At 43.6% G+C, this 24,544-nt stretch overlaps 1 protein-coding gene and 2 pseudogenes across 1 annotated transcript; 2 read left to right on the top strand and 1 right to left on the bottom strand.

Moving 5' to 3' along the window:
• Positions 1-207: 207 nt before the first annotated feature.
• LOC123128574 (uncharacterized) lies at positions 208-11,675 on the top strand (annotated as a pseudogene).
• Positions 11,676-13,459: 1,784 nt separating this feature from the next.
• Positions 13,460-19,116, top strand: LOC123129707 (uncharacterized; annotated as a pseudogene).
• Positions 19,117-21,713: 2,597 nt separating this feature from the next.
• LOC123131062 (flavonol synthase/flavanone 3-hydroxylase) lies at positions 21,714-23,095 on the bottom strand. Its single transcript, XM_044550828.1, has 2 exons — positions 22,266-23,095; positions 21,714-22,182 (listed from the first exon to the last, which is right to left on the bottom strand). Exons 1-2 carry the CDS (start codon positions 23,055-23,057, stop codon positions 21,970-21,972), a joined length of 1,005 nt encoding a protein of 334 aa, XP_044406763.1. The 5' UTR covers positions 23,058-23,095; the 3' UTR covers positions 21,714-21,969.
• Between the last annotated feature and the right edge of the window lie 1,449 nt (positions 23,096-24,544).

Below are 24,544 nucleotides of genomic sequence, written 5' to 3'. Positions count from 1 at the left end.
ATTCAACGTGATGCTTGAGGCAGACATCATGAAAAATTGTCATTTTTTAAAATATTTTTAGTCCATATTTTTGTGCGCTGAAGTTTCAAAAAAGGTAAGTCTGTCAATTTTTTTAGGGGTGTCAATTTTTTTTACTCAACCGACCGACATGTAGCGTGATTGCGTGAAGGCCCGATGGCTTCGATATCACAAGCCCGAAGTATCCCTGGCGATTCAGCAAAATTACAGCAAAATTGCCATCCCAGCCATCCCCTTTCCTCGAGGGGCGAGGATTCCACCCCGCTCCTCCCTATCGCGCGACGCCGCCGCCGCCGCCAACCCCCCGCTAGCACGCCGTCGCCTCCTTCCCTCCCCGAGCTCCTCCAGCCTCCTCCCTGCCCCCCTGCAACGCTACCGCCACCTGCCCCGTCCTCCGTCGCCGCCTCCCCTCCCCTCCCCTCCCCTTCCCTCAGCCGCCGGCCACCACTCCGCGCCTCTCCCTACCCCCAGCCGCCACGGCGCGCCGCCCCGGCCGGGCGGTTCCTGCCCCGATTGGAGGCCGTGAGCAGGGGGAGACATGATTTACACGGCGATCGACACGTTCTACCTCACGGACGAGCAGCTGCGCGACTCGCCGTCCCGGAAGGATGGGATCGACGAGGCCGCCGAGACGACCCTCCGCGTCTACGGCTGCGACCTCATCCAGGAGAGCGGCATCCTCCTCAGGCTGTATCCTTTTGTCCTCCCTCTCCCCCGCCTCCCTTTGTTCTCGAATTTTGCAAGTTCATAAGTTTTCTAGGGTTTGGTGATAAACTTCCATGGGAACTCGAGCACATTCAAATGCAAGTTTTGCGTGCATTAGGGGGATTCTCTTAGGGTTGCATGGATGAAACACAGCTCATTTTGACATCTTCAAATAGGTTAGTGCGAAAACAAAGTTTTTTTTTTTTGCTGCGTACAATAGACCCAAAGTGGTCGGACCCTTCCCCAGACCCTGCGCAAGCGGAGCTACATGCACTGGGGCTGCCATTTTTTTTCAGTGTATTAACAAGTAATTATAACAGACTGAATAGCACAGAGAGTTGATGTCATCTGCAATGTGATTTGGCTACGAAAGCAGTAAAGACGTGGCTCCATCATAGTTGATAATACACCAAAGTAAAAACTTTGTTTTCATGCTAACCTATTTGAAGATATCACAGTGAATTATATCGCAAAACTTCACATTTATCTTATTGACAAGTTATGATTAAACAGACATAATTATTGCATCATATAGTTTATTGTTCTTCCACATTTGATTATGTGTGTTGTCGATTCCTTCACTCAGCAAAGACCTCAAGCAGTGATGGCCACAGCACAAGTACTGTTCCATCGGTTTTACTGCAAGAAATCATTTGCACGATTTAGCGCTAAGGTAAATAGGTTTGTCTCCAGTTTACTACAGCCTAACCATTCTCAGACTTTTATGAACTGAGTTAATGAGCCTCTTCGATTTTTCTTCTTCTTGCAGAGAGTTGCTGCTAGTTGTGTTTGGTTGGCTGGGAAATTGGAGGAGAGTCCAAGAAGATCAAAGCATATTATATTTGTCTTCCATAGAATGGAATGCAGGAGAGAAAACCTACCAATAGAATTCTTGGATGTATTTTCAACGGTATGTTTTGTTAAAATAACCAGAACTTTACTCCCCATATCCTATGTTCCTGGAAACATTTGTACATTCAAATTTCTTAATATTTGTGGCAGAAAAAAACTTGAAACTTAGAATGGCATATGTACCTTAGTTTTTGCATTATTGCTGCTGTATCATATGTTGTTGTTGCAGCTCTTTGTAAATTTTTAAGTTATTTTCCTTGGATAGTTAATTGAAAGCTGCTACTCTCATCTTTGTTGCAGAAATATACAGAGCTGAGGCATGATCTGATAAGGACTGAACGGCATCTGCTGAAGGAGATGGGGTTTATTTGCCACGTTGAACACCCGCACAAGTTCATCTCGAACTACCTTGCAACACTCGAAGCCCCTGAGCTGACACAAGAAGCGTGGAACCTTGCCAATGATAGGTACTATGTTCGACCGTGGATTATCTTATTGTTGTTAACTATATTCATGTTGCGTGTCTTCTGATCTGCAAATTATTTATCCTAATATGTTAATCGATGCTCCTGCTACATGCTGTGATGTGGTACTGCTGCAGCCTGGTCTGGGCCCCAGGTGCACGTGCACTTGTGCGTAGGGAATGTACTTGCTAAATCTTTCTTAAGGGAGATAAAATTATAGTGATCTAAAACGTCTTATATTAGTTTACGGAGGGAGTAGTTCATTAGATGCTGTCCTGTTTTCTTGGTATAATGCTTGTTCATTAAAACCTTGCATTTTACTTGATATCAAGTTTTATTGTTCATCTGCCTATTCTTCTTTTGAGGGACGTTTGCATCGCCTTTTCATTTCTACTTAGTTATCGACTCTTACTAACAAGTCTTTGTTTGTTATATCAGCTTGCGGACAACTCTTTGTGTACGGTTTAAGAGTGAAGTAGTAGCATGCGGAGTTGTGTATGCTGCAGCTAGGAGGCACCGGGTTCCCCTCCCAGAAGAGCCTCCTTGGTGGACAGTCTTTGATGCTGATGAGGCAGCAATTCAGGAAGTTTGCAGGGTTCTTGCTCACCTCTACAGCCTCCCAAAGGCACAATATATACCAGTGTATAAAGATAATGATTCCTTCAGTGTTAGAAGGGCCTTGGATACACACGCGTCTAAGGTATGGAACATCACTATAAATTATCTTGTTGCTTTTGAAGTTATGTTCTTATGATTGCTGGATTTATTTGCACTTCTATACAGGAGAGTCCAGCAAGTGCTGTTGCTAGTGATAGGGGTACTCCCGTACCTTCGAGTTCTAGCCAGGAGAAGAATTCACTGACCAAGGCAGGACGAGAGAAAGTGAAGGAAAACAGTGATACCAAGGATAAGCCGTTGCCTACTGAGCTAAATGGAAAAGGAGACCAGGCAGCGAATTCGAAGAGTGAGAGGTCAGAGCCTAATGTCGACCGTGCTGAGGAAAGAGAAAGAAGTAGATCAAGAGGCCGTGAACGTGACCGTGATATTAGGGGTAGAGATTCTGATCACGAGAGGGAGCGTGATAGAGCCAAGAGACACCGTTCGAGAGACAAAAGTTCAGGTACTACCATGAACATTTCTGTTGGGACTACACTGTTTGAGATGTAATGCGTTGTACTCATATATTGCATTATCCCCCTCCAATGCAGGATACTCGGACAAGGAGAAGTCAAGGCACCGCTCGTCACGCGGTACGTACATTTGCTCTGCAAACCTCACTTCATCAATCCCGTACTGATACCCACTAACAAATTATGTTTCTCATGTGTCTTGTTTGTTGCCTCTCCAGACCGTGCCGGCTACTACTCGTCTGGAGACAAAGATCATCGGCACAGGCGCCATTGATCCAGCGGAGCTTCCCTGTTGTAAGGACATCCACAGAGAGAGCACGAAGCTCCTGACAAAGCTGTGAGAAGAATTTGGTATCATCTGGTGTTACACTCTCTGTGCCATTAGCAAAATCAGGCCAATATGTATCACTTTGCAACAGAGAAACAGAGCGCTTGTCAATAATTTACCTGTAGTTTATCATCAGAGGGAACAAAGACAGGTGTCTCCGAGTACTCCTACATGCGTGCCTGCCACTTTTAACATGAAGGGCTTTTGGGAGTGAGTGATTTTCACGGCATGATAACCCGGTTTCTTGTGGCCTGGGGGGCGCATGAAGAACTTTTGTGTTGCTTTGCTCGCAGCTTCATAGGCTGATACACATTGATATTGTTGTACTTTGTTTCTGGACTAATGTGGATATGTTGTTACTCTTGTGTTTGAAGATGCTATGTGATCTTGTGGCTATTTATACTCCCTCTGTCCCCGAATTATTGTTAGACAACTCAAAGACATGTAAATCGTGATTGGGAGGGTAATACTAATATAAATTTCATGTAGGAATTAAGGTGTATATTTTAACCTAATTACACATTTGCTGTTATGGTTTTGGAACGTGGCTGCCCATGATCATAATTGTTGTACGTATTAGTAGATTGCATGAGAATTATGTTGCCAAGCGTTTGAATTAAGTTCCAAGTTGGGTTTGCAAACGCGTAACCGCAAGAAGAGAGTCCATTTTAGAAAACGTTTGAATTCGCCTTGATAACCGTTAGATGCGCGGCGCCTGGCCGATCCTTCCTCTCTGCCAGTCTGCTCCTTCCTCTGTCGTCGTCCCCGCTGCGGCATGGTGAATCACGCAGGTTGCCCATGACTGCGGGTGTTGTAAGTTGGCAGTTGTTGAAAATTCAGGTTCAGATATGGAAAGTTCACATTCACAAACGGGAATAAAGAAGCGTGATTGCCCTCGAGCCCTGATTCCTCAAATCCGTCGTCTCCTACTCGGCGGCTGCTTCATCTCGCCGCCAGCTCTGCACTGAAGATCCACCCCGGCCGGCGCATCCCGTCCCCGTCGTGGATCGGCGCGCGGAACCGAATTACGCGGGTGTAAGCGTCTATTTCCTCTGTGTTTCATTGATCTCTCTGACTCAAAAGATTCTCTTCTTCATCTTCTTTTGAGATTCTAGATACATCCGTATCTAGACAAATCGAAGACAAGTAATTCAGAACGGAGGGAGTAGCTACTTCTCCCACCATCTCTCCATCATAACCCCAGTAGTAGTGGCTGCCAGTAATTCTGACCTCTTTTTTTTTATTTCCACATAAGTCACTCCGATTTTATTGATTACCAATTTGGTGTACGATACTACTCCCTCCCTTCCATAACTCTTTTTGAACTAAAACCACGACAAGAATTATGGAACGGACGTAGTACTGACAATACAATTTTGTAAACAAAAGGGAGAATTTTCTGAAACAAGCCCCTCCTCCCCCCTTTTCTTTGCACGTTTCCTCTTTCCAACCGCAGCCAAAATCCTAATAGCCGACCTTCTCAACTTCCTGAACCGATTAGATTGTATCCCTCATGTAATTAACCATGCAAGCAAGTTGGTTATTCCTGTGAGTAGTGACTATGGCATCACAAGGAGAACTTGTTGAAATCCAATCCCTGTTCACAAGAAAGACTGGATATCATTGGCAGCAATATATAGCACTAGAAAAATATATTTTGGAGAACATTGCATGCCAAGATGTTTGAAGTTTTTATATCAAGTATGAGACATTTTATCAGAAAGTTGGACTCATACTTATGATCGAGTTCTCGTATGTTCGTCTTAGCAAAGATCTAATTCTTAGAAGGGGCAAAAAATTATATTAACGATGAAGCTTGTCTCTAGAAGTGTTTCTTTTTCTACGCATAGCACCTACTTTTAAATTTTGCTTTGGGCCTCCAATATCTTACTAGGAATATGGCCCTCTACTAAACATTTCTATCCATTTATTATTTGTTCCAGGACTGCTAAGATGCAGAAAGAGAAGAGGAAGAGGGGCCATGAAGCCAGTCGCGACTCATTGGTTTCAAGGGCCACGCCTCGCGAAACACGCATTATAGAGTGAGAGAAGAGGAAGAGGGATCAAGAATTCAGTCGTGGCTCACTGGTTTCAAGTGCTACTCCTCGCGAAATACGCATTATAGAGCGCGAAGAGGAAGAGGAACCAAGAACCCAGTAGTGGCTCATTGGTTTCAAGTGCTACTCCTCGCGGAACACACATTATAGAGCGAAAGAAGAGGAAGAGGGTCCAAGAAGCCAGTCTTTGCTCATTGCTTTCAATTGTTACTCCTGACGGTGAACCATTATTTCAGCTGTAAGCATCTATTTTAATTTGTTATTCCTTTGTCCCATAATATAAGAGCGTTTTTGACACTACACTAGTGTAAAAAATGCTCGTATAACATGAGACGGAGGAAGTAATATTTAGTGGTAGTTGTGCATGGATCAGTTCGAGTCGAGTATTTGATTGATCTCTGCGACTCGAAATATTTTCTTCTTCCTCTTCTTTTGAGATCTCACATACTTCTCTTTGACTCTTTCCCACTACCTTTCCATCATAACCAGTAGTGCTAGGAACTGGCTGCAAGTAATTCCACAAACACATGCAGATAGTACTTCTGTTTTGGTTTCCAACTGATGCTGGGGAAAGGCCCTTAATTTTGTCTTCGATACTGGTAACTAGTATTAGTAATAATTGAAAATTTATAATACAGCGTATGAACAAAAGTGAGAATTTTCTTTTGGAAATCAGTTAACCCAACAGCTCTAACTTCACTCTCTTTGGAGATTTCCTCAAACAAGCCCTTACTCAATGCATTGGCTACAATTGCACTAGGAAATGATATTTTAGGTACCATTGCATACTAAGATATTCCATGTTTTTATATCAAGGAAAGTTAGAAGGATGAGGCATTTTATTAAAAAGTTACTCCCTCCGTTCCGAATTATAAGATGTTCTAACTTTTTTCCGAATCAGATGTATATAGACTCATTTTAGTATGTATGCTCACTTATTTCAGTCCTCATGTAGTTCATATTGAAATTTCCGGAACATCTTACATTGGTGAATGGAGGGAGTATTTTAGTACTTATGAGTTCTCAACTTCTCATATGTACCTTTTAGCAAAGATGAAATTCTTAGAAGGGACAAAAAATTATGTTAATGATTCTCTACAACTTTCTTTTCCATGCATAGGCCTTATTTTTAATTTTAATTGTCCTTTTTAAATTTCGCCTTTGGACCTCTAATATCTACCAGGAATATGATTCTCTACTTAACATTTCTGGCCAATTATTCTTTGCTTCAGGCCGACAGAGAAGACGAAGATGGACTATGTGCTTTCAACTGTTACTCCTCGCCAGAGATGCAATATAGAACGAATGGTGCAACGTGAGTCAGTGATTTCATGTTTGTTGGTTCTTCCTTCTCTTGCATATATTGCTTTACTATTATAGAGAACTCACGGTCGTGGTTTACCATGTTCTTTAATTAGTCAACAAGACCATGGACAAGTGCAATGAAGATTATTTGGAACGATTTGGATGTCCTGATCCACCTGTTCCGAGCCGGAGTTTTGTAGAGAAGCCATTTGGTTATACAGATGCAGTTTCTGATGATTCATTGACTTCCAAGGTTGTCTCGCTTGCTTTATATGATGGTAATTATGCGTCTTTCCGCTTCTGAATTTTCTAATTTGTATTTAATCATCACTAGTTCATGATCTAAATGACGATTTTATGCAGGAGATAAGATGTTATTTGCATGCTCGGGCGTAGCTTTACAACACGAGGCAACGACGTTTCCAGTAGTGTCAAGATTTGTGACATCAAAACGTTTGGTTACAGAATTTGAAAAAAACAGAAACAGAGCTGATAATTTGAGGGTTGGTGCTGCTAATCGCTGTGTTTTCAATTTTTCCCTTTGTTTTTCAAGGTAAATGTGATCGATTGGGCTGATGGATATATACTACTCTTTTCACTATAGGTTAATGTGCGCCTTCCCAACAAAGCAAGTTTCGATGGGTTCTTGGGGCTGTATGATAGTCATATTGCGATTGTCACGTCCTTCCGCTTCGCAAAAGTACTTCCTGTAGATCTGCACTCCCATATAGATTGGCAGCATGATCTGGTAGCTGTTGGGCGAGCCTTTAGCTCGGGCACTTTGATGAGCACTGCCAGGAAGCCTATTGATATCCTGTCACAGCAGCAAGCTACAGATGCTCTGATCCCTTTCCCTTGTCCTATCACAGAGGTAAGCTGTTTGTTATTTCCTACTCTTTTGGCATGATGAAAAAAAATGTGGAACAAAATTATTGCGTCGTAATCCCAACCCCTTTTATTTTGTCATTCTAACTTTGGGCACCAAAGTCATTTTTCCTTTGCGATCCTTACTGCTTTATTCTTTTTGGCTCTAGGCTGGACTTGGAGTGCCAGTTATTAATCTAGCCGGGGACGTTGTGGGATTGAGCATTGAGGTTGACATCGATAAGGAAACTACCTGGTTCCTACCACGTGTTGCGCTTCGTGTACACTTGGAATATTTGGAGAAGTTCACGTATGTCTCCTTTGCTTCTACTCCCTCCGTTCCGATTTACTCGTCGTGGTTTTAGTTCAAATTTGAAACTAAAACCACGACGAGTAAATCGGAACGGAGGGAGTAGTACTTATGATTATGAGCTACATCATCCCCAATTTACGTATCTATATTTGTTTTGTTCAAAACACACCTCCTGTTCTGGTTCCTCCCTTGTAAGGCGAACCATCTTTTGATACAAGCATTGAAGGGATTTTAAGTGTTCTCACAAATATCATATGAAGAGTTGAATAAGATAACATATTATATGCAACTATCATAAGAAATAGACCTCACACTTAGCAAATATTAACTATTTTGTATTTGCCTACAACCATAAGAGCGATCAGAACATGAAGAAAATTAGGGGAGTACTGTTCATAAATAAATGTCCACGAATAAGCATATCCTCACAAATTAACATTATTCATTGTTTTTCTAAGTTGTCAACAAAAACCTGCCAACTGAATAATGGAATCACTTGTCAACCCTGAAACAGTTGAAAAAGTGAAAACCCCATGACCAATTAATTATATCTCAATAACGAAGTGGTAATATGAAAAACAGTTCCCTATTGATACTACATACACTACTGCCTACATTTTGGTGCTTCAAGAGATCATAGAAAAAGCCAGTAGGGCTCTGGGAGTTCATAAATCTAAAATAACAAAAAATAGATACAAATGTGCAGCACCTCTAATCTTACCTACTCTTTATCTAATAATTTGATAGATCGACATTGTAAATGTGTTGCCCACATTCTTGAAAAAAATGTGTTTGCACTTAGCTTGTCTGCCACATCCATCCGTTGATTAATGGATCCATGGGTAACACACACACACACACACACACACACACACACACACACATATATATATATATATATATATGTGCCTCATAGAACTGGGAGAGGATTTACCTTGTTGTGGAAGCAGAGCTTTTGATTACAACCAAAAGATAGGAGAAGAATATTGCCTTAGTGTTGAAGTTGGTAAATATTCTTTCAAATGAGGAAGGGAGAGTCATTTGTTCAGACTAAAACATGGACAATGTGGCTCATATTTTTGACCTATGCATCTGCTCTATCCTCTTGACTTCTGTTTAGTATTGATAAGCCTGATTTCCATGTCTTCTTTCATACCTGGTTTCCTTCTCTACGATCTGGCTCACGTGTTGGTTTTTGCTGTTTTGCTGTTGGACTGGCACTTCTGTGCATCTATTTATTTCGTGAAAAACTCAACATTGTTCTATTGCAACCCAAACTCTACAAACTTCCGTGAATATACCTTGCCTGATGGTGTATACAGCATAGTCCCATCAGGTGTGAATCAATCTTCCAAAATGCTATCTGATGATGATGTGCAGAGATTCTCTTGCCCTAGTCTAATCTACAACCCTCAACTGTAATACCGTCTAAGAATCAGCCACGAACTCTTAAAACCAGCCAAAATTCAACCCTCCCCTCCCCACACCCTGGTTTTTACCTTGTTTACCATCCAGTCAGCAAGCCACATCAGCAAAAAATCAAAATTTTCAGGAAAAAAAATCTGTGAAATGAACAAAAATCAAGGAAATGAAATATTTATTTAAAAAGTCTGTAATATAAAAAAATCAACTTTCCCAGAATGCTTAGTATTGTTTTCTTTACTCACAGTTTTTTTTAAAAAAATTCTGGAATTTTTACAACATTTTTCAAAAAATTGGGCAGAACATCATGATAAAAAAGTTGTTTTTTTCGGAAAAAAATCAATTTTACAGTTTTTAAATTTTCCTGATTTTTTTTGATATGACAGATTTTTGAATCTTCTAAATGTATAGATATTTTTTGTTTTTTCTGGAAATTTGATTTTTTTTTCTGACTGGATGGTCAATTGGGTCAAAGGCAAGATGTGGGGAGGGGAGGGGAGGGTTGAATCCTGGCCAGTTTTAATAGTCGGGGTTGATTCTTAGACGTTATTATTGTTGAGCGTTGTAGATTAGACTAGGGTAAGAGTTGGGGCCTGAAATATGGACATCTCTCGATTTTATTATACACATCATCTTGAGTACTTATATTGATCATTTTATTGCTTCAGGATTTATGGAAGATGTGAATTATTTAAAATCACGTGGATATCCTCAGCCACCACCACTTGTGCTCGAAGGTAAGTCATTGCTTTCTATATTGGCGACTTCTATCTTCTGTAACCTTTTTCTAGCTATTGCAGTGACATAACTTCCCTTCTTGTTTCCATAACCAGGCGATGGGAGATTGTTTAATACATTTGAAGAGGAATTTGGTCAATTATATGGTTATAAGGACTACGATTGCAATCTTGATCATCGTAGCTCTGGGGAGCAGGTCTGGGCTAAACTTCCAAAAGAAGTTGTTACAAATATTGGCCGGCGTGTTGTCTCAGTCTCTTCATACGATGGTGATTTTATAGTCATATGTTGACCATTTGTTTATTCTATTGTTTGTTTCCACTGAATAATGGCCAAAGTTATTTGTGTGTAGGAGATGTGAGATATTTTTCATGTACAGGCCTACTTATAAAGTGGCATAAAAATGGTAAGCCTGTTATCCTTACTTCGGCCAGTTTGGTTAGAAGTCGGGTTGATGAAGACAAGATTGATGAGAAACTGAAGGTTGTTGCTCCTAATTACTTTCCTTGTTCTCTGGAGTGAGATGATGGCTAATTGAGTTGACTTTATCTACTGTTTTAGATTAAAGTACTTCTCCCACCGAAACAAGTCGTTGATGGGACACTGGAACTATACCATTCAGATTATAACATTGCTGTCATCAGTCTTCAGAAGCCAGTATTTTGTATTCGTCCGGAGAATATTTTCTGCACGGTGGAACGAACACGAAGAGTAGTTGCTATAGGGCGCGAGGCTGAGGATGGATTATTGATGGCGACAATTGGTAAATTGGTCAAGAAGCGTCCAGATGAGAAACTTAACTGCGAAGATCTTAAGCTCTCTACATGTAAAATCAAGAAGGTACATTGGTGAATCCCCCCTCCCCCCTAATGGTAACCGATAATCTGATATAGATAGGTGTGACATAATCTATGTGTGCTTCCCCTGTAATCTATTGATACACATACTTAGTTATCATAATCTATCCAAGGCATTACAACTTCTCCATTCTATTTCTTGTACTAGGTTGGGATTGGAGGGCCCCTTGTTAATTTTGATAATGGGTATTTTGTTGGCATGAACTTCTATGGTGAAACTGCTGTAACTCCTTACCTGCCGAGGGCAATCATCGTGGAAGTTTTAAGCGGGATTGATCTCCCATCTCAAAGGTACATCTTTCCCTGTTTTGTCGTCTCATTTATATCTGTCTCGGGTTCTTGTTGTCTAGATATATATCCATTCGGTGTGCTTACATTAATATTTTCTTTCTTTCTATGATGAAGAGGAATGGACCATGCCATTGACATAATGGGTGACGCAACAGTTAAGAAAAACAGGTATTTGTGCTGTTTCGCACTGCAAATTCATTTAGTATTTGTTTTAACATGAATTTGCACTGAAAAGAATTTGGACGACAGGTGGCCGGTGCCTAAGCCATATTGGTACCATCCCCTATTCGATGATGATGCTCCGTTGCATTTTTATGGAAGGCAACTCTAGTAGTGCTATACTCTGTCTACCGTTGCCCTCATCTCGTTATCCCAGCTCCACTTGCCTAGCAAGTATTTTAAGGTGATACTTTGTAGATTTATTACTCCGCCGATCCCCCGATAGTCAGCGACAATTAATATGGATCAGAGGGAGTATATTATTATGGTGTTCTGATGGTTCTGCATAATTAAGAATTAGAACAAAGAAGCTGCAGACACTCGTCTCGATTGTTGTCACCTTGACTTTGTTTGACATGGACTTCTAGTTATTATTTTTTGTGCATGTGGTGATGCCAACTGTGGAAATATGCTTGAATGATGAAATACTGAAGACAATATATTTTTCTTTTTAATTTATTTAGTGAGCACCCAAAATTGTGTCTTAACTTTCTAGCAAAAGGTAAAACTCAAGAATATAGGCAAGCTCCCACCACATGCCAGTGAGTAGCGAACAACACTCCAACTCGAACGCACACAATACAACTCCGACGCATAAGGGCATGTCCTACACTGGCCAACAAGGGTGCGTCTCGACCGAAGTCAATCACCTCCAAAGAGAACAACTCGAAGGAAAATCTCCTTGCCAATGCACCAACCACTCTTGATTGCCGAAAAGAGTTGGCCGGTGGGTGGCAAACTAGGACAACCTCAAGAAAGGCGTCGTACTGGACTTACCCGTGACATTGTACATAGTGTCATTGACGAACAATCCAGAACCGCGGTGAACACCAAAGGAACACGAACAAAGACCTCCCTCCCAACAGAGGAACAATGTCAAGGACGTCGCCATCGCTGATGCGAATCAGAATCTAGACTTTTGCATAGAGATAACCAAACAAGTGAGAGAGAGCAAGGTGCCGACACACCACATTGTTGCCTCCAAGAAAGGGAAATGACACCCACAGTTGTTGTCGTTGATGGCATCGACCAAAGACGAGTAGGACATCCATCCAAATCGTCTTACCTACATCCCTGCCCATCGAAATGGGGCGCACCATCCATGTTGGTTCACTCCGACGCCATTGTCGCAATACCTAGCAGATGAAGCTGCATCGCCTCGCCCCAGCAACACCACCGTAGAAAACAACCAACACCTCCACATCTAGCCACCACTGCAACCATCTACACCCCCATGGTGCCAAGCAGCCGTCGAGGCCCGACGACTCCACAACGCGATCTGCACCAAGGTCACCTTGAAGACGCCCCACAAGGCCAGATCGAACCCACCGCGCCGCCCAGAGTTGCGGTCAACCACCAGCAGGCACCAGCAGGCCCTTGCAGGAAACACCACATGTTGTGCCAACGGTGGCCCCCAGACCCTACAAACGCCGGAGCACCAGTTCATCCATTCTTAAAAAAGTTCATCAATTTTTTTTTAAAAAGTTCACCAATTTTGAAAAGAGTTCATCGGTTTTAAAAAAAAGTTCACAAACTTCAAAAACGGTTCACAAAATTTTAAAAAAGTTCATCAAATTTGAAAAAACAAATCATCAAACTTGAGAAAAGTTCATCAATTTGAATAAAAGTTCACCGATTTTTTAGATTAGTTCGTCGGATTTGGAAAAAGTTCATCAAATTTGGAAGAAAGTTCATGGATGTTGAAAAAAGTCCTCCGAATTTGAAAAAACGTCACAAGTTCTGGTGAACTTTTATCATCGAATTAGAAAAAGGAAAAGAAAAAGAAAAAGAAAACATATAGGAAAAAGAATAAAGGACTTAAAAGGTTCTAGTTAATAACACTCGTGTGGTTGGCGTACTGGCAATGGTAGCTAACTTTTTTGACAGATACTGGCAATGGTAGCTAGGTTCTACCAGGAGGTCGCGGGTTCGAAAACTTCAAAGAACTCTTTTTTGCACCCATTTAAAATAGAAAACTGGAAGGTAATAGGGCCAGCCCAGCTCGGCACGAGGGTTTGCCCCCGTTTGCGTGCACCGAAGGAACGGGCGCAGAGGGCGCCATTTAGGATTCGCCCACTAGGCCACACCCACGGCCAAGCCAACGACACCGCACACCAACAGGCCCACCCAAGCCCAGATCGGGCCCGGTCGTCCAGCCACCAGGAAACCTAATGAATATGATAGGTGGTTCTTTTATGAGGGGGAATGATATGATATAAGGGGGAATGAAGGCATATTGATTGATGGATATGATAGGTGGTTCTTTTATGCACTCTCTTACCTTATCTTTGGTAGACGCAAGTTGTAGTGTGTTTTTATAGAATGCTTAGTGTCCCTCATGTGATATATCCCTTTTCCTTCATTCCTTGAGAATGATGCATAAGTAGATAGATCTGATGTAAGTCTCGTGGAGTATGTCATGTACCCAACTTGTTTTATTTATTTTCTCTTTGCCTTGGGTTGTAGCAAATCAGATGGTAGCATTTCAAGATTAGGCTCTTGTTGATGGACGATGTTAGCCGGTTATCCCACATATAGTCTGGGGAGAGATATGGACGTGCTTTGCTTTTCCTAAAGCATTCTTAAAGCAATTTGTTAAACTTACATGTCGTGCATGTTGCCACATGCCTGTTGTGTAAGGTGGCTCTCAGGATTGATATTATGCGAAGGCTAGAGAAACTGATAGATTTGCATAGTGCTAGTCCTGAGATGCTACATTTGTAATCATTGACGGACTCTAGTGATAATGTTGATGGGTCTGACGTTGATCAACCAATAGGGCACGTGGCGTGCTTGGGAAGTGGCAAACATCTAGCGGCGCTTTGGTTAAACGACTCTAATTATATACTCTCTCTCCGTATCTAGACAAATCTAAGACAACTAATTCGGGACGGAGGTAATACCTTTTTTTACGAGAGGGTAGTCCTTTTTTAAAGCTATAAGATCCATGTAGCTGAAAGCCCTAATCTGTCCCCGCAAAAAGAAAAAGAAAAACTCCAATCTGCCCTAGTGTTGAAAGCTCGCGTTCAAATTTTGGGAAGCTTATCCTAGATTTCATTTTTCTTGGAATGTTTCTGCGGGTGCGGCCTGACGACGTGCTCCTTCGGCGACTCCTCCACGAACTCCTCTGTCCGATGCACAAAAACAAAGCCACAGCAAGTCCGTGATTCCCCTCAACCCTAGTTCCTCAAATCCTTCGTCTCCGACTCGATCGCCGGCACCTCTTCACAGATCCACCCCGGCCGGCGCATCCCGTCCCCGTTGTGCATCAGCGCGCGGAACCAATTATACGCGGCTGTAAGCATCTATTTCCTCTTTTGCTAGTACCACTATTTAGGAGCTACTCCCTCCGTTCGAAACTACTTGTCGCAGAAATGGATGTATCTAGACGTATTTTAGTTCTAGATACATCCATTTTCAAGACAAGTAATTCCGAACGGAGGGAGTAGTTGCGCATGGAGCAGTTCGAGACAAGTATCTGATTGATCTCTGTGGCCCGAAAGATTATCTTCTTCCTCTTCTTTTGAGTTTGGAGAATTTACTTTTAGAAATCAGTTAACCCAACAACTCTCCGACCTCCCTATCTGGAGATTTCCTCAAACAAGCCCCTCTCCCTCTTCTGTACATTTTTCCTCTTCCCAACCGCAGCAAAAATCCTAATAGCCGACCTTCTCAATTTTCTCAACCGATTAGTTTGTGTCCCTTGTGCAACCATGCGTGCTGGCTGTTTCCTGTGAGTAGTGACGATGGCATTACAAGGAGAACTTGTTGGAAACCAATCTGTGTTCACAAGAAAGACTGAATGCATTGGCTGCACCTGCAATAGCACTAGAAAAGATCATATTTTGGAGAACATTGCATACCATTGATATTTGAAGTTTTTATATCAAGTTAAGTTAGAAGGATGAGGCATTTTATCAAAAAGTTAGATTAGTACTTACGGGTTCTCATATGTTCCTTTTAGCAAAGATCTAATCATTAGAAGGGACAGAAAATTACATTAACGATGTAATGGAAATAAACTTGTTTGTAGAAGTGTTTTGTCTATGCATAAGGCCTACTTATTAATTTTGCTTTGGATCTCTTAATATCTTACTAGGAATATGATGCTCTACTAAGCATTTCTGTCCTTTTTTTTTGATTCAGGACTGCAAAGATGCAGAGAGAGAAGAGGAAGAGGGGCCATGAAGCTACTCCTCGCGAAACACGCATTATACAGCGAGAGAAGAGGAAGAGGGACCAAGAAGCCAGTCGTGGCCCATTGCTTTCAAGCGCTATTTCTCGCCAAACACGCATGAGAGAGAGATTGAGAGAGAGAATGGCGCAATGTGAGTCAATGGTTTTCTTATTTGCTGGTTCTTCCTTCTCTTGCATATATTGGCGTACTATTATTGAGAACTCATGGTCGTTGTATAATTACTATGTTCTTTAATTAGTCAAAGAGGCCACAGACAGGTGCAAGAAAGAATTTGAGGAACGATTTGGAGGTCCTCCTGACCAACCTGTTTCGAGCGGAGTTTTGAAGAGAAGCCATTTGGTTCCACAGATGTCGTTTGCGGTGATTTGTTGGCTTCCAAGATTGTCTCGCTTGCTTTATATGATGGTGGTTATGCTTATTGACGCTTGCAAATTTCCTAATTTGTATGAAATCATCACTAGTTCATGATCTAAATGAGGATCTTATACAGGAGACAAGCTGTTATTTGCATGCTCGGGTGTAGCTATACAACCTATCACAACGACGAGACCAGAACTATCAAGATTTGTGACTTCAAAACGTTTGGTGGCAGAATTTGAAGCTAACAGAAACAGATCTGATAAATTGAGGGTTGGTTCTGCTAATCGTCGTGTTTCCATTCTTGCTTTGTTTTTCAATCTAAAACATGTGATCGTTCTGTGGGCTTATGTACCATTCTTTTCAATATAGACTACTGTGCGCCTTGCCGACAAAACAAGTATCAATGGGTTCTTGGGACTATATGATAGGGCCCTTCCTGTAGACCTGCATTCTCATATACAAGGGCAGCATGCTCCTCTAGTAGCTGTTGGGCGAGCCTTCAGCTCGGGCACTTTGATGACCACTGATAGGCACCTTACTGAATTCCCGGCTGAAGGTGATCTGATCCTTTTTCCTTGTCCTATCACAGAGGTAAGCTGTTAATTATTATTTCCTACTTTTTTGTCATGATGAAAAATGTGGAACAAAATTATTGCATTGTAGCCCCTACCCCACTGATTTTGTCATGCTAACTTTGGGCATCAAAGTAATCTTTTTTTTTTGTCATTTTTCCTTTGCGACCATCACCGCTTTATTATTTTTGGTTCTAGGCTGGACTTGGAGGGCCAGTTCTTGATCTAGTTGGGAACGTTCTGGGTTTGAGCATTGATATCGTTAATGAAACTACCTTGATCCTACCGCTTATGGCGCTTCGTGAACGCTTGGAATATTTGGACAAGTTCATGTAATGTAAGGTCTCCTCTGCAGGCTCTGCTTCTAGTACTTATGAGCTATATCATCCTGCAAAACAAGGAGTAATTTTGTTCAGACTAAAACATGGACAGTTTGACTCATATTTTTGACATATGGATCTTCTCTATTCTCTCATTACTTCTGTTTAGTATTGATAAGCCTGATTCCCATGTCTTCTTTCATACCTCGTTTCCTTCTCTACGATTTGACTCATGTGTTGGTTTCGCTATTGAAACAGCACTTCTGTGTATCTATTTACTTACCATGACAAGTCGTCATTGTTCTATTGCAGTCCAAACTCTACGAACTTCCGTGAATATACCTTGCCTGAAGATGTACACAGCATAGTCCCATCAGGTGTAAACATTGCTACCGGATGATCATGTGCGGACAATGTCATGTTGATTTTATCGTACATATCATCTGAGTACTAATATCGCGCGGTCATTTTATTGCATCAGGATTTATGAAGCATGGTAGATATATAATGGCGGGTGGATATCCTAAGCCACCACCACTTATGCTCGAAGGTACGTCGTTGCTTTCTGTAGTGTCGACTATGTCTTCTGTAATCTTTTCTAGCTATCTCGGTGACAGAACTTCTGTTCTTGTTTCTATGACCAGTCTGTGGGAGATTGCTTGATACATTTGAAGAGGTTTTTGGTCAACTTCTTGCTTATAAGGGCTGTTGTTGCAACATCAATGATCGTACTTCTGGGGAGGAGGTCTGGGCTGAACTTCCGAAAGGTGTCGTCACAAAGATCAGCCGGCGTGTTGTCACACTTAGTTCATACGATGGTGATTTTTTTTACAGCTATATGTTAATTAGTTTTTCATTCTAGTATTTGTTTCCACCGACTGATGGCCAAATTTGTGATGCGTAGGAGACGTGAGAGCTTTTGCATGTACAGGCCTGCTTATAAAGTGGCATAAAAATGGCACGCCTGTTATTCTGACTTCGGCCAGTTTGGTTAGAAGTCGGGTTGATGAAGACAAGATTGATGAAAATTTTAAGGTTTGCTGCTCCTAATTGTTTTTCGATCTTGTCCTCTTAGTGACATGATGGTTAATTGAGCTCACTTTACCGTTACAGATTAGGGTATTTCTCCCACCGAAACAGGTTGTTGACGGGACACTGGAATTGTACCATTCAGATTATAACATTGCTGTCATCAGTGTTCAGAAGTGCCTATATGGTATTCGTCCGGAGAATATTTTCCGCAGAGTGAAAAGGCCACGGAGAGAAGTAGTAGCTATAGGGCGCGATGTTGATGATGGATTGTTAATGGGAACAATTGGTAAAGTGATTAAGACGCCTGCGGGCAGAACTAGCAAACTTAACTGCGAAGACCTTAAGCTGTCTACATGTAAAATCAAGAAGGTACACTACACTGGTGAATTTCTCTTCTCCTCGTCCCTTTTAAATGGTAACCAATACAGATAGGTGCAGCAGAATATATTCATGTTTTCCCAATAATCTGTTGATGCATTTGCTTCAGTTAACTTATGAATCTGTCTCAAGGCATTACAACTTCTCCGTAATGTGTCTTGTATGTACCAGGCTGGGATCGGAGGACCCCTTGTTAATTTCGTTAACGGATCTTTTGCTGGCATGAACTTCTATGATAGAACTAATAGAACTCCTTACCTGCCAAGGAGATTCATTGTACGAGCTTTAAGCAGGATTGATCTCCCATCTCAAAGGTACGAGCTTTAATTTGCCTGAAGTGTTGTCTTAGTTTGTCTTAGTTCTGCATTTTTTTAGAAGAGTTCTACTTTCTTTTTATGTAAATTGTCTCGGTTCTTATTGTGTGGCTGCATATTCATTCGGTATGCTTACAATAACTTGTTCTTTGCATGACAAAGAGGATTGAACCATCCCATAGACATAATGGGTGATGCCACAGTTAAGAAAAACAGGTATTTTTGCTGTTTCCCACTGCAAATTCATTTCCTATTTACTTGACGTGAATTTTCACTGAAAAATTTGGGCGACAGGTGGCCGGTGCCTAAACCATATTGGCACCATCGTATGTTTGATGATGAGCCTCCTCTCCATTTTGTTGGAAGGGTGCTCCATTAGTGCTATCTACTTATCTCGATGTCCCAATTCTACTCTTTCTAGCAAGTATTTCAATGTGCCACTCTATGTAAATATGTCCCCAGGCTTTGTAAATATGTGTTACACTACGTCGTTCTAATGGCTCGGCATAAGTTTATATTAAGTACTGAATGCAGGCGTCTCTGCCACGATACCTCTAATTTGGACTATTGACTATACACAATCATCTCTAAAGATACTATAAGCTCCCAAGAGTGGAACTATGGGTTTCGTTGTTTCAGCAACCTTGGTCAAGCTATTGGGTGTGTGTGACCTGTGTGTAGATTTCCTTGTGTCATGTGTCATATTCAATGGCTCACAATGTCCATTCAAAAGACAAGGACCAGTTAAACCACACCAACTGCCTACAAAACCATACAGCACAACACACATCACCCAACAAACATCGGCATTAAACGACTAAAAAGGTACACAATTGATGTGACAGCAAAAAAACGGTGCATCAAGTTCTAGTGGTTTATTATAGCTTATTGTTGGTGGAGGGAGAGCGTGTATTGAGCTATACAGCCTGGCGGGGCCTCTCTGTTCTTCTTCACTCGCTCGCAGAGGCTGGCGCGGGACGATCGAGCAAATGGAGGTGCATGGCTTGCGGCGAGCCTAGTGGTGTGGCCCTCTTATGTCGGCGTGACGACATTTTGGGAGCCCGTGTGAAGTGGGGCAGCTGCGTCTGGCTCCAGATTAGGTAGTGGGTGCTTGTTGGGCTCCAATCAGATCCATCTGGATTTGACCCCTGGTGGTCGGCGTGCAGCGCGAGGTGGTGGCAGCGGCCAGGTGGTGGTTCGGGTCGGTTTGTGGCGGCAGCTGGATGTGCTCTGGCGTCTGCCCTTTGGCGAGTGGCTAGTGTGGATGTCCCTGGTGACCTTTCGCGGCGGGAGGTTGTGCTCGGTTCGGCACCTTGCGTCGTTCAATGGGTGGCCGAGGTGTACCACGTGCGCGGATCCAGGAAGGGAGTTGTTGTTGGGTGTTACATGGGGTCGCATTTTAGAGAGGTGGTGAGAGAGAACGGTGGCGCCGATGCGGTCAGGCCAGCCATCACTGGCAAGGGTGGCAGTCGTAGATGTGGCCCACTCCCACATGTTTCACCTCTTCTTCGACTTAGTGGCTCCCTGATCGATCTGGTCGAACAGGATGTTGGTGGCAGTCGAAGGTTGTTGGTCGATTCATCGCCTGTAAACATCGATGGCCTCTAGGATGTCTTGTTTCCTGGGCGGCGGCCCGGGTGGTGGTAGTCGTAGTGCTCATGGATGGAGCTTGCAGCTTAGGTCCGGGAAACCATGTCTGAGGAAAGTTTCAGTTGATACCGGGACTCACATGCTGCCGTGATACGTGCTCCTGAACCATTGGATCTCAGATGTCAGATCCGACGACATATGAGGAGCTGGTGTACGTACATGCGCACAATTTTGGGACTCTTTGAGGGTATTTTTGCAAAATGTTCAAGAGCTCCCAGGAACCATTGGATCTGAGATCCAAACGATTCCTGAGAGTCCGTATCACCTCAGCCTCGGTATCACCTGATATTTTCCCTCCATGGTCGAGTGCACGATGTGGTGGCTGGCATACTGACGTCCTATGGTGGTGGGCGGTTGTGGTCCATGTGCTTGGAAATACTTGGGGTGAAGACAGAGTATGCTTGCTAGGGTGAAAACAATGTCTGACTTTGGTCACGCAGACGAAATCGACGCCCGTGGACGTCGTCACCTTCTTGAGGTCCTCTGTTGTGGTTGCTCCTTGTCCTTCGTCATGCTTCAGATGAAAATTTTGATCTTTGGATCAGGTGGTGGCAGCGCTTTGGCATCGTGTCCTTCCTGAAGGCACTGTCTAGGAGGTCATGGTTCATTCTTCACCTCTTCGCGGTGTCTTTCGCCGAGAAGGGCTCCGGCGGCTTCATAGTGCTCACAGGTAGTTTTTTTTGCAAAATGTTCAAGAGCTTCCGAGAACCATTATATTGGATCTGAGATCCAAACGGCTCCCGAGAGCCTGTATCGTCTCAGCCTCCGTATCTCCTGATATTTCCCCTCCATGACCGAGTGCATGGTGTGGTGGATGGCATACCTACATCCTATGGTGGTGTGCGGTTGTGGTCCGTATGCCTGGAAACACTTGGGGCGAAGGCAGAGTATGCTTGCTAGGGTAAAAAAAACATGTTTGGCTTTGGTCAGGCAGACGAAGCGGCGCATGTGGACGTCATTACCTTATTGAAGTCTCCGTTGTGGTGGCAGCGCTTCGGCATCGTTTCCTTCCTGAAGACATTTTCTAGGAAGTCATGGTTTGTTCTTCACCTATTCGCGGTGTCTTTCGTCCAGAAGAGCTCCGACTACTCCATATTATGCATAGTGTCATTTTATGTACTTTGAATCGTTTGAGGTGTTGTGGTTGCTGGCCTTTGGCACATGTGTATCTTGCCTTGGGTGCGTGTGTTTGTGTGTTTGTGTGGTGTTCTGTGGGTGCGTCGAATTGTATGTTGGGTGTCGCTTTATCTACTCCCTTCGTTCCTAAATACTTGTCTTTCTAGGCATTTCAACAACTGACTACATACGGAGCAAAATGAGTGAATCTACACTCTAAAATATGTCTACATACATCCATATGTAGTAGTCATTTGAAATGTCTAGAAAGACAAGTATTTAGGAACGGAGGGAGTATAAAGCTGTCCAAACGAAAGCCTTAACTTAACCCCCCTTCAAGAAAAGCACAAGCCCAAATTCCCAACCACCAAAGAAGAAAATCCGAACAGACACGCATGAAATGTAGGATTACAGTACATATGAACAAGGGGATTATTGGTTAAAGGTCTCTGTCTGAAGGATTTGACTACTGCGGTAGCTTGTTGATCTTGCAGTACTTGTAGTCCTTGAACTTCTTGGCCTTGTACTTGGCCGGGAACTCGTCGGCGACGAGCTGCCGGTGCGGCCCGACGACGTGCTCCGGCGGCGGCTCCACGAACACCGGCCACGACATCCGCGTCTTCTCCCGGCTCACCGTCGTCCGGTGGAGCACGGCCTTGTACCTCCCGTTGCTCATGATCTATCACGAACAATGCAAATTAACACATGTGAAAGGTGAAATAATATATAGTTGATGCGACGCTGCAAGTTTGAGGCACTTGCCTCGATCTGGTCGCCGATGTGGATGATGAGGGCGCCGGGCACGTAGTTGACGTCGTACCAGCATCCGTCCTTGAACACCTGGAGGCCCTGCACCTCGTCGGACAAGAGGACGGTGAGCGTGCTCATGTCGGTGTGCGGCGCGAGGCCGAGAGCGAGCTCCGGCTGCGGGCACGGCGGGTAGAAGTTGATCTTCTGGAGGAGCACCACGTCGTCGCCGCCGAACGCCTCCGCCATGGCGCCCTCGTCCAGCCCCAGCTCCGCCGAGAGGCGCCCGAACAGCTCCCGCGTGAGCCGCACCATGTGGCCGCAGTAGGCCTCGTTGGCATCCCTGTACCCCTCGGGGCTCTCCGGCCAGACGGCGTGGTTCACGGCGGCCGGCGGCGCGACGTTGTGGAAGAGGAAGTCGGCCCAGGCCTTCTTGCCCTCCAGGTCGCCCTTCCGCAGCGTGGAACCGTAGCCCTCGGTCCTGCCCTCGCCCGGGTCCATGGCGTACCGCTGCTTCTCCTCCTGCGGCAGCGCGAAGAACCCGCGGCCCACGCGCTGCAGCGCCGCCACGGCGTCGGCCGGCACGCCGTGGCCCACCACCTGGAAGATGCCCCACTCCGCCGCTGCCTCCGCCATGCGGCGCCCGGCGTCCGGTGAGGACATGTCGACCACGGGGATCTCCGGCGGCGCGGCCCCGCGGAACGTGGTGGCGCGCGGCTGCTCGTGCTCGGGCCGCACGAACTCGGGCGGGAGCGCGCCCAGCGAGGACGCCAGCGCCTGCACGCTCTGCGCCGCCGCCCGCGCCATCCCCGTCCGCGCTCCCCCGATCTAGCCGGCCGAGTATTTATGCACACCTCGATCTCCTCTCGCCCCGGCTCGCGTCAGCCGTGACGGCAGGGCCGGCCCATAAGCCGGGCAAAAAGGGCGACCGCCCCGGGCCCCAATAGGGAAAGGCCCCAACTGAACTTATACTAGTAAGCACTATATGTCAAAACATAAGTTCACGTCATATACTAATAAGTTGTACCATGCATAGGCAAATCAGTCTGACTGGCGGAGTTGAGTTCAAATACACTAGTCTCTCTTTATGATGGATGTTTTAATATCATAATAAAAATTATGATAACTAGATTTTTAATTTTAAAAAATGCATAATTTTTTATTCGATAAACATGTAGGACATCTCATTTGCATCAAATCAAACCATGTGAGTCTGGATAAACAAGTTAGTTAATCGAATCATATGTAGAAGTATAATCAACAATATTTTTATTTCTTTGATGATTCTATTGTCGAACCCAACTTGCAAGTCACAATTTCTATGCCCTAGAAGTTTCCAGGAATATGACTGCCTAATATACACTAGAAAGAACTATTAAAATATTTGTTAGTGTGTATATGATTTAGAAATCTCTACCATAATATTCAATAATATTAAAATATATATGAACACATGCATAGATATTCAAATGTGTATACACTACACTGTTTATGCAATATTCGAAAAATAAATCCAAAAATTATTTTAACAATAAAGAAAACTTTTGGTACATGATAAAATTTTCATTTTGTAGAATTAAAATTTTCAATGATATACATTACAATTGCATAACAATGAATAATATAACTATTATTTCAAAACAATCTTATGTGGCTAAGTAATAGAAAATATATATTAATTACAATTATAATGTGGTACACATTATTTAAAATAATTATAAAAGTTTAGTATAAAAAACAAATATTTTACATCGCCCCGGGCCCAAAAATACTTTGAACCGGCTCTGCGTGACGGGCAGGTCTGGCGAGCACGCGTGGGAGCGGGATGAGACGGACACTAACGGAAAGGTGCTCCATGGGAGCGCACGTGGTGCGTGCGGGGCGGAGGATCGCAAATTCGCAACCACTTTTGCATGGCGGTTTTAAAGCCGGGAAAAGATTTATGACGGCGACCGCTCGGCAACCTCGCCGCTCGTCGCCGTCGGGCACGTGGTGGTGGCGGTGGAACTCGGAACACGTCGGGATCTTCGCGTGGTCGCAGTTCCGTCCATGTCGATTTGATGAGCTCGTGACGATCAGTTATCAAGCAGCTACAGCAATGTGGCAAGTTTTTCTTTCCCTCTACGACTGGGCAATAATGGCTAGCGATTCTAGCTCCTCATCGTGCGGCTTGGAGTTCGATCGGCATGTACAATGGTTCTATCTTAGCAATGTCATGGAGGATAAATGATGAAGTGGAGGAGAGAGAAATCATAAAAAAAGGCTTGTCTTCTCTTATTTAAAAGAAGGCAAGA

Source organism: Triticum aestivum, chromosome 6A (genome assembly GCF_018294505.1).
Source record: "Triticum aestivum cultivar Chinese Spring chromosome 6A, IWGSC CS RefSeq v2.1, whole genome shotgun sequence".
Classification (NCBI taxonomy): Eukaryota; Viridiplantae; Streptophyta; class Magnoliopsida; order Poales; family Poaceae; genus Triticum; species Triticum aestivum.
The sequence above is the reverse complement of the archived record's forward strand: the minus strand, read 5'-3'. Positions and strand labels throughout refer to the sequence as shown.

Coding starts and splice junctions, on each gene's coding strand:
- LOC123131062 (XM_044550828.1), bottom strand. CDS start 23,057: ATGGCGCGGGCGGCGGCGCAGAGCGTGCAGGCGCTGGCGTCCTCGCTG. Junction 22,183..22,265: donor ACATCGGCGACCAGATCGAG/GCAAGTGCCTCA, acceptor TGTTCGTGATAG/ATCATGAGCAACGGGAGGTA.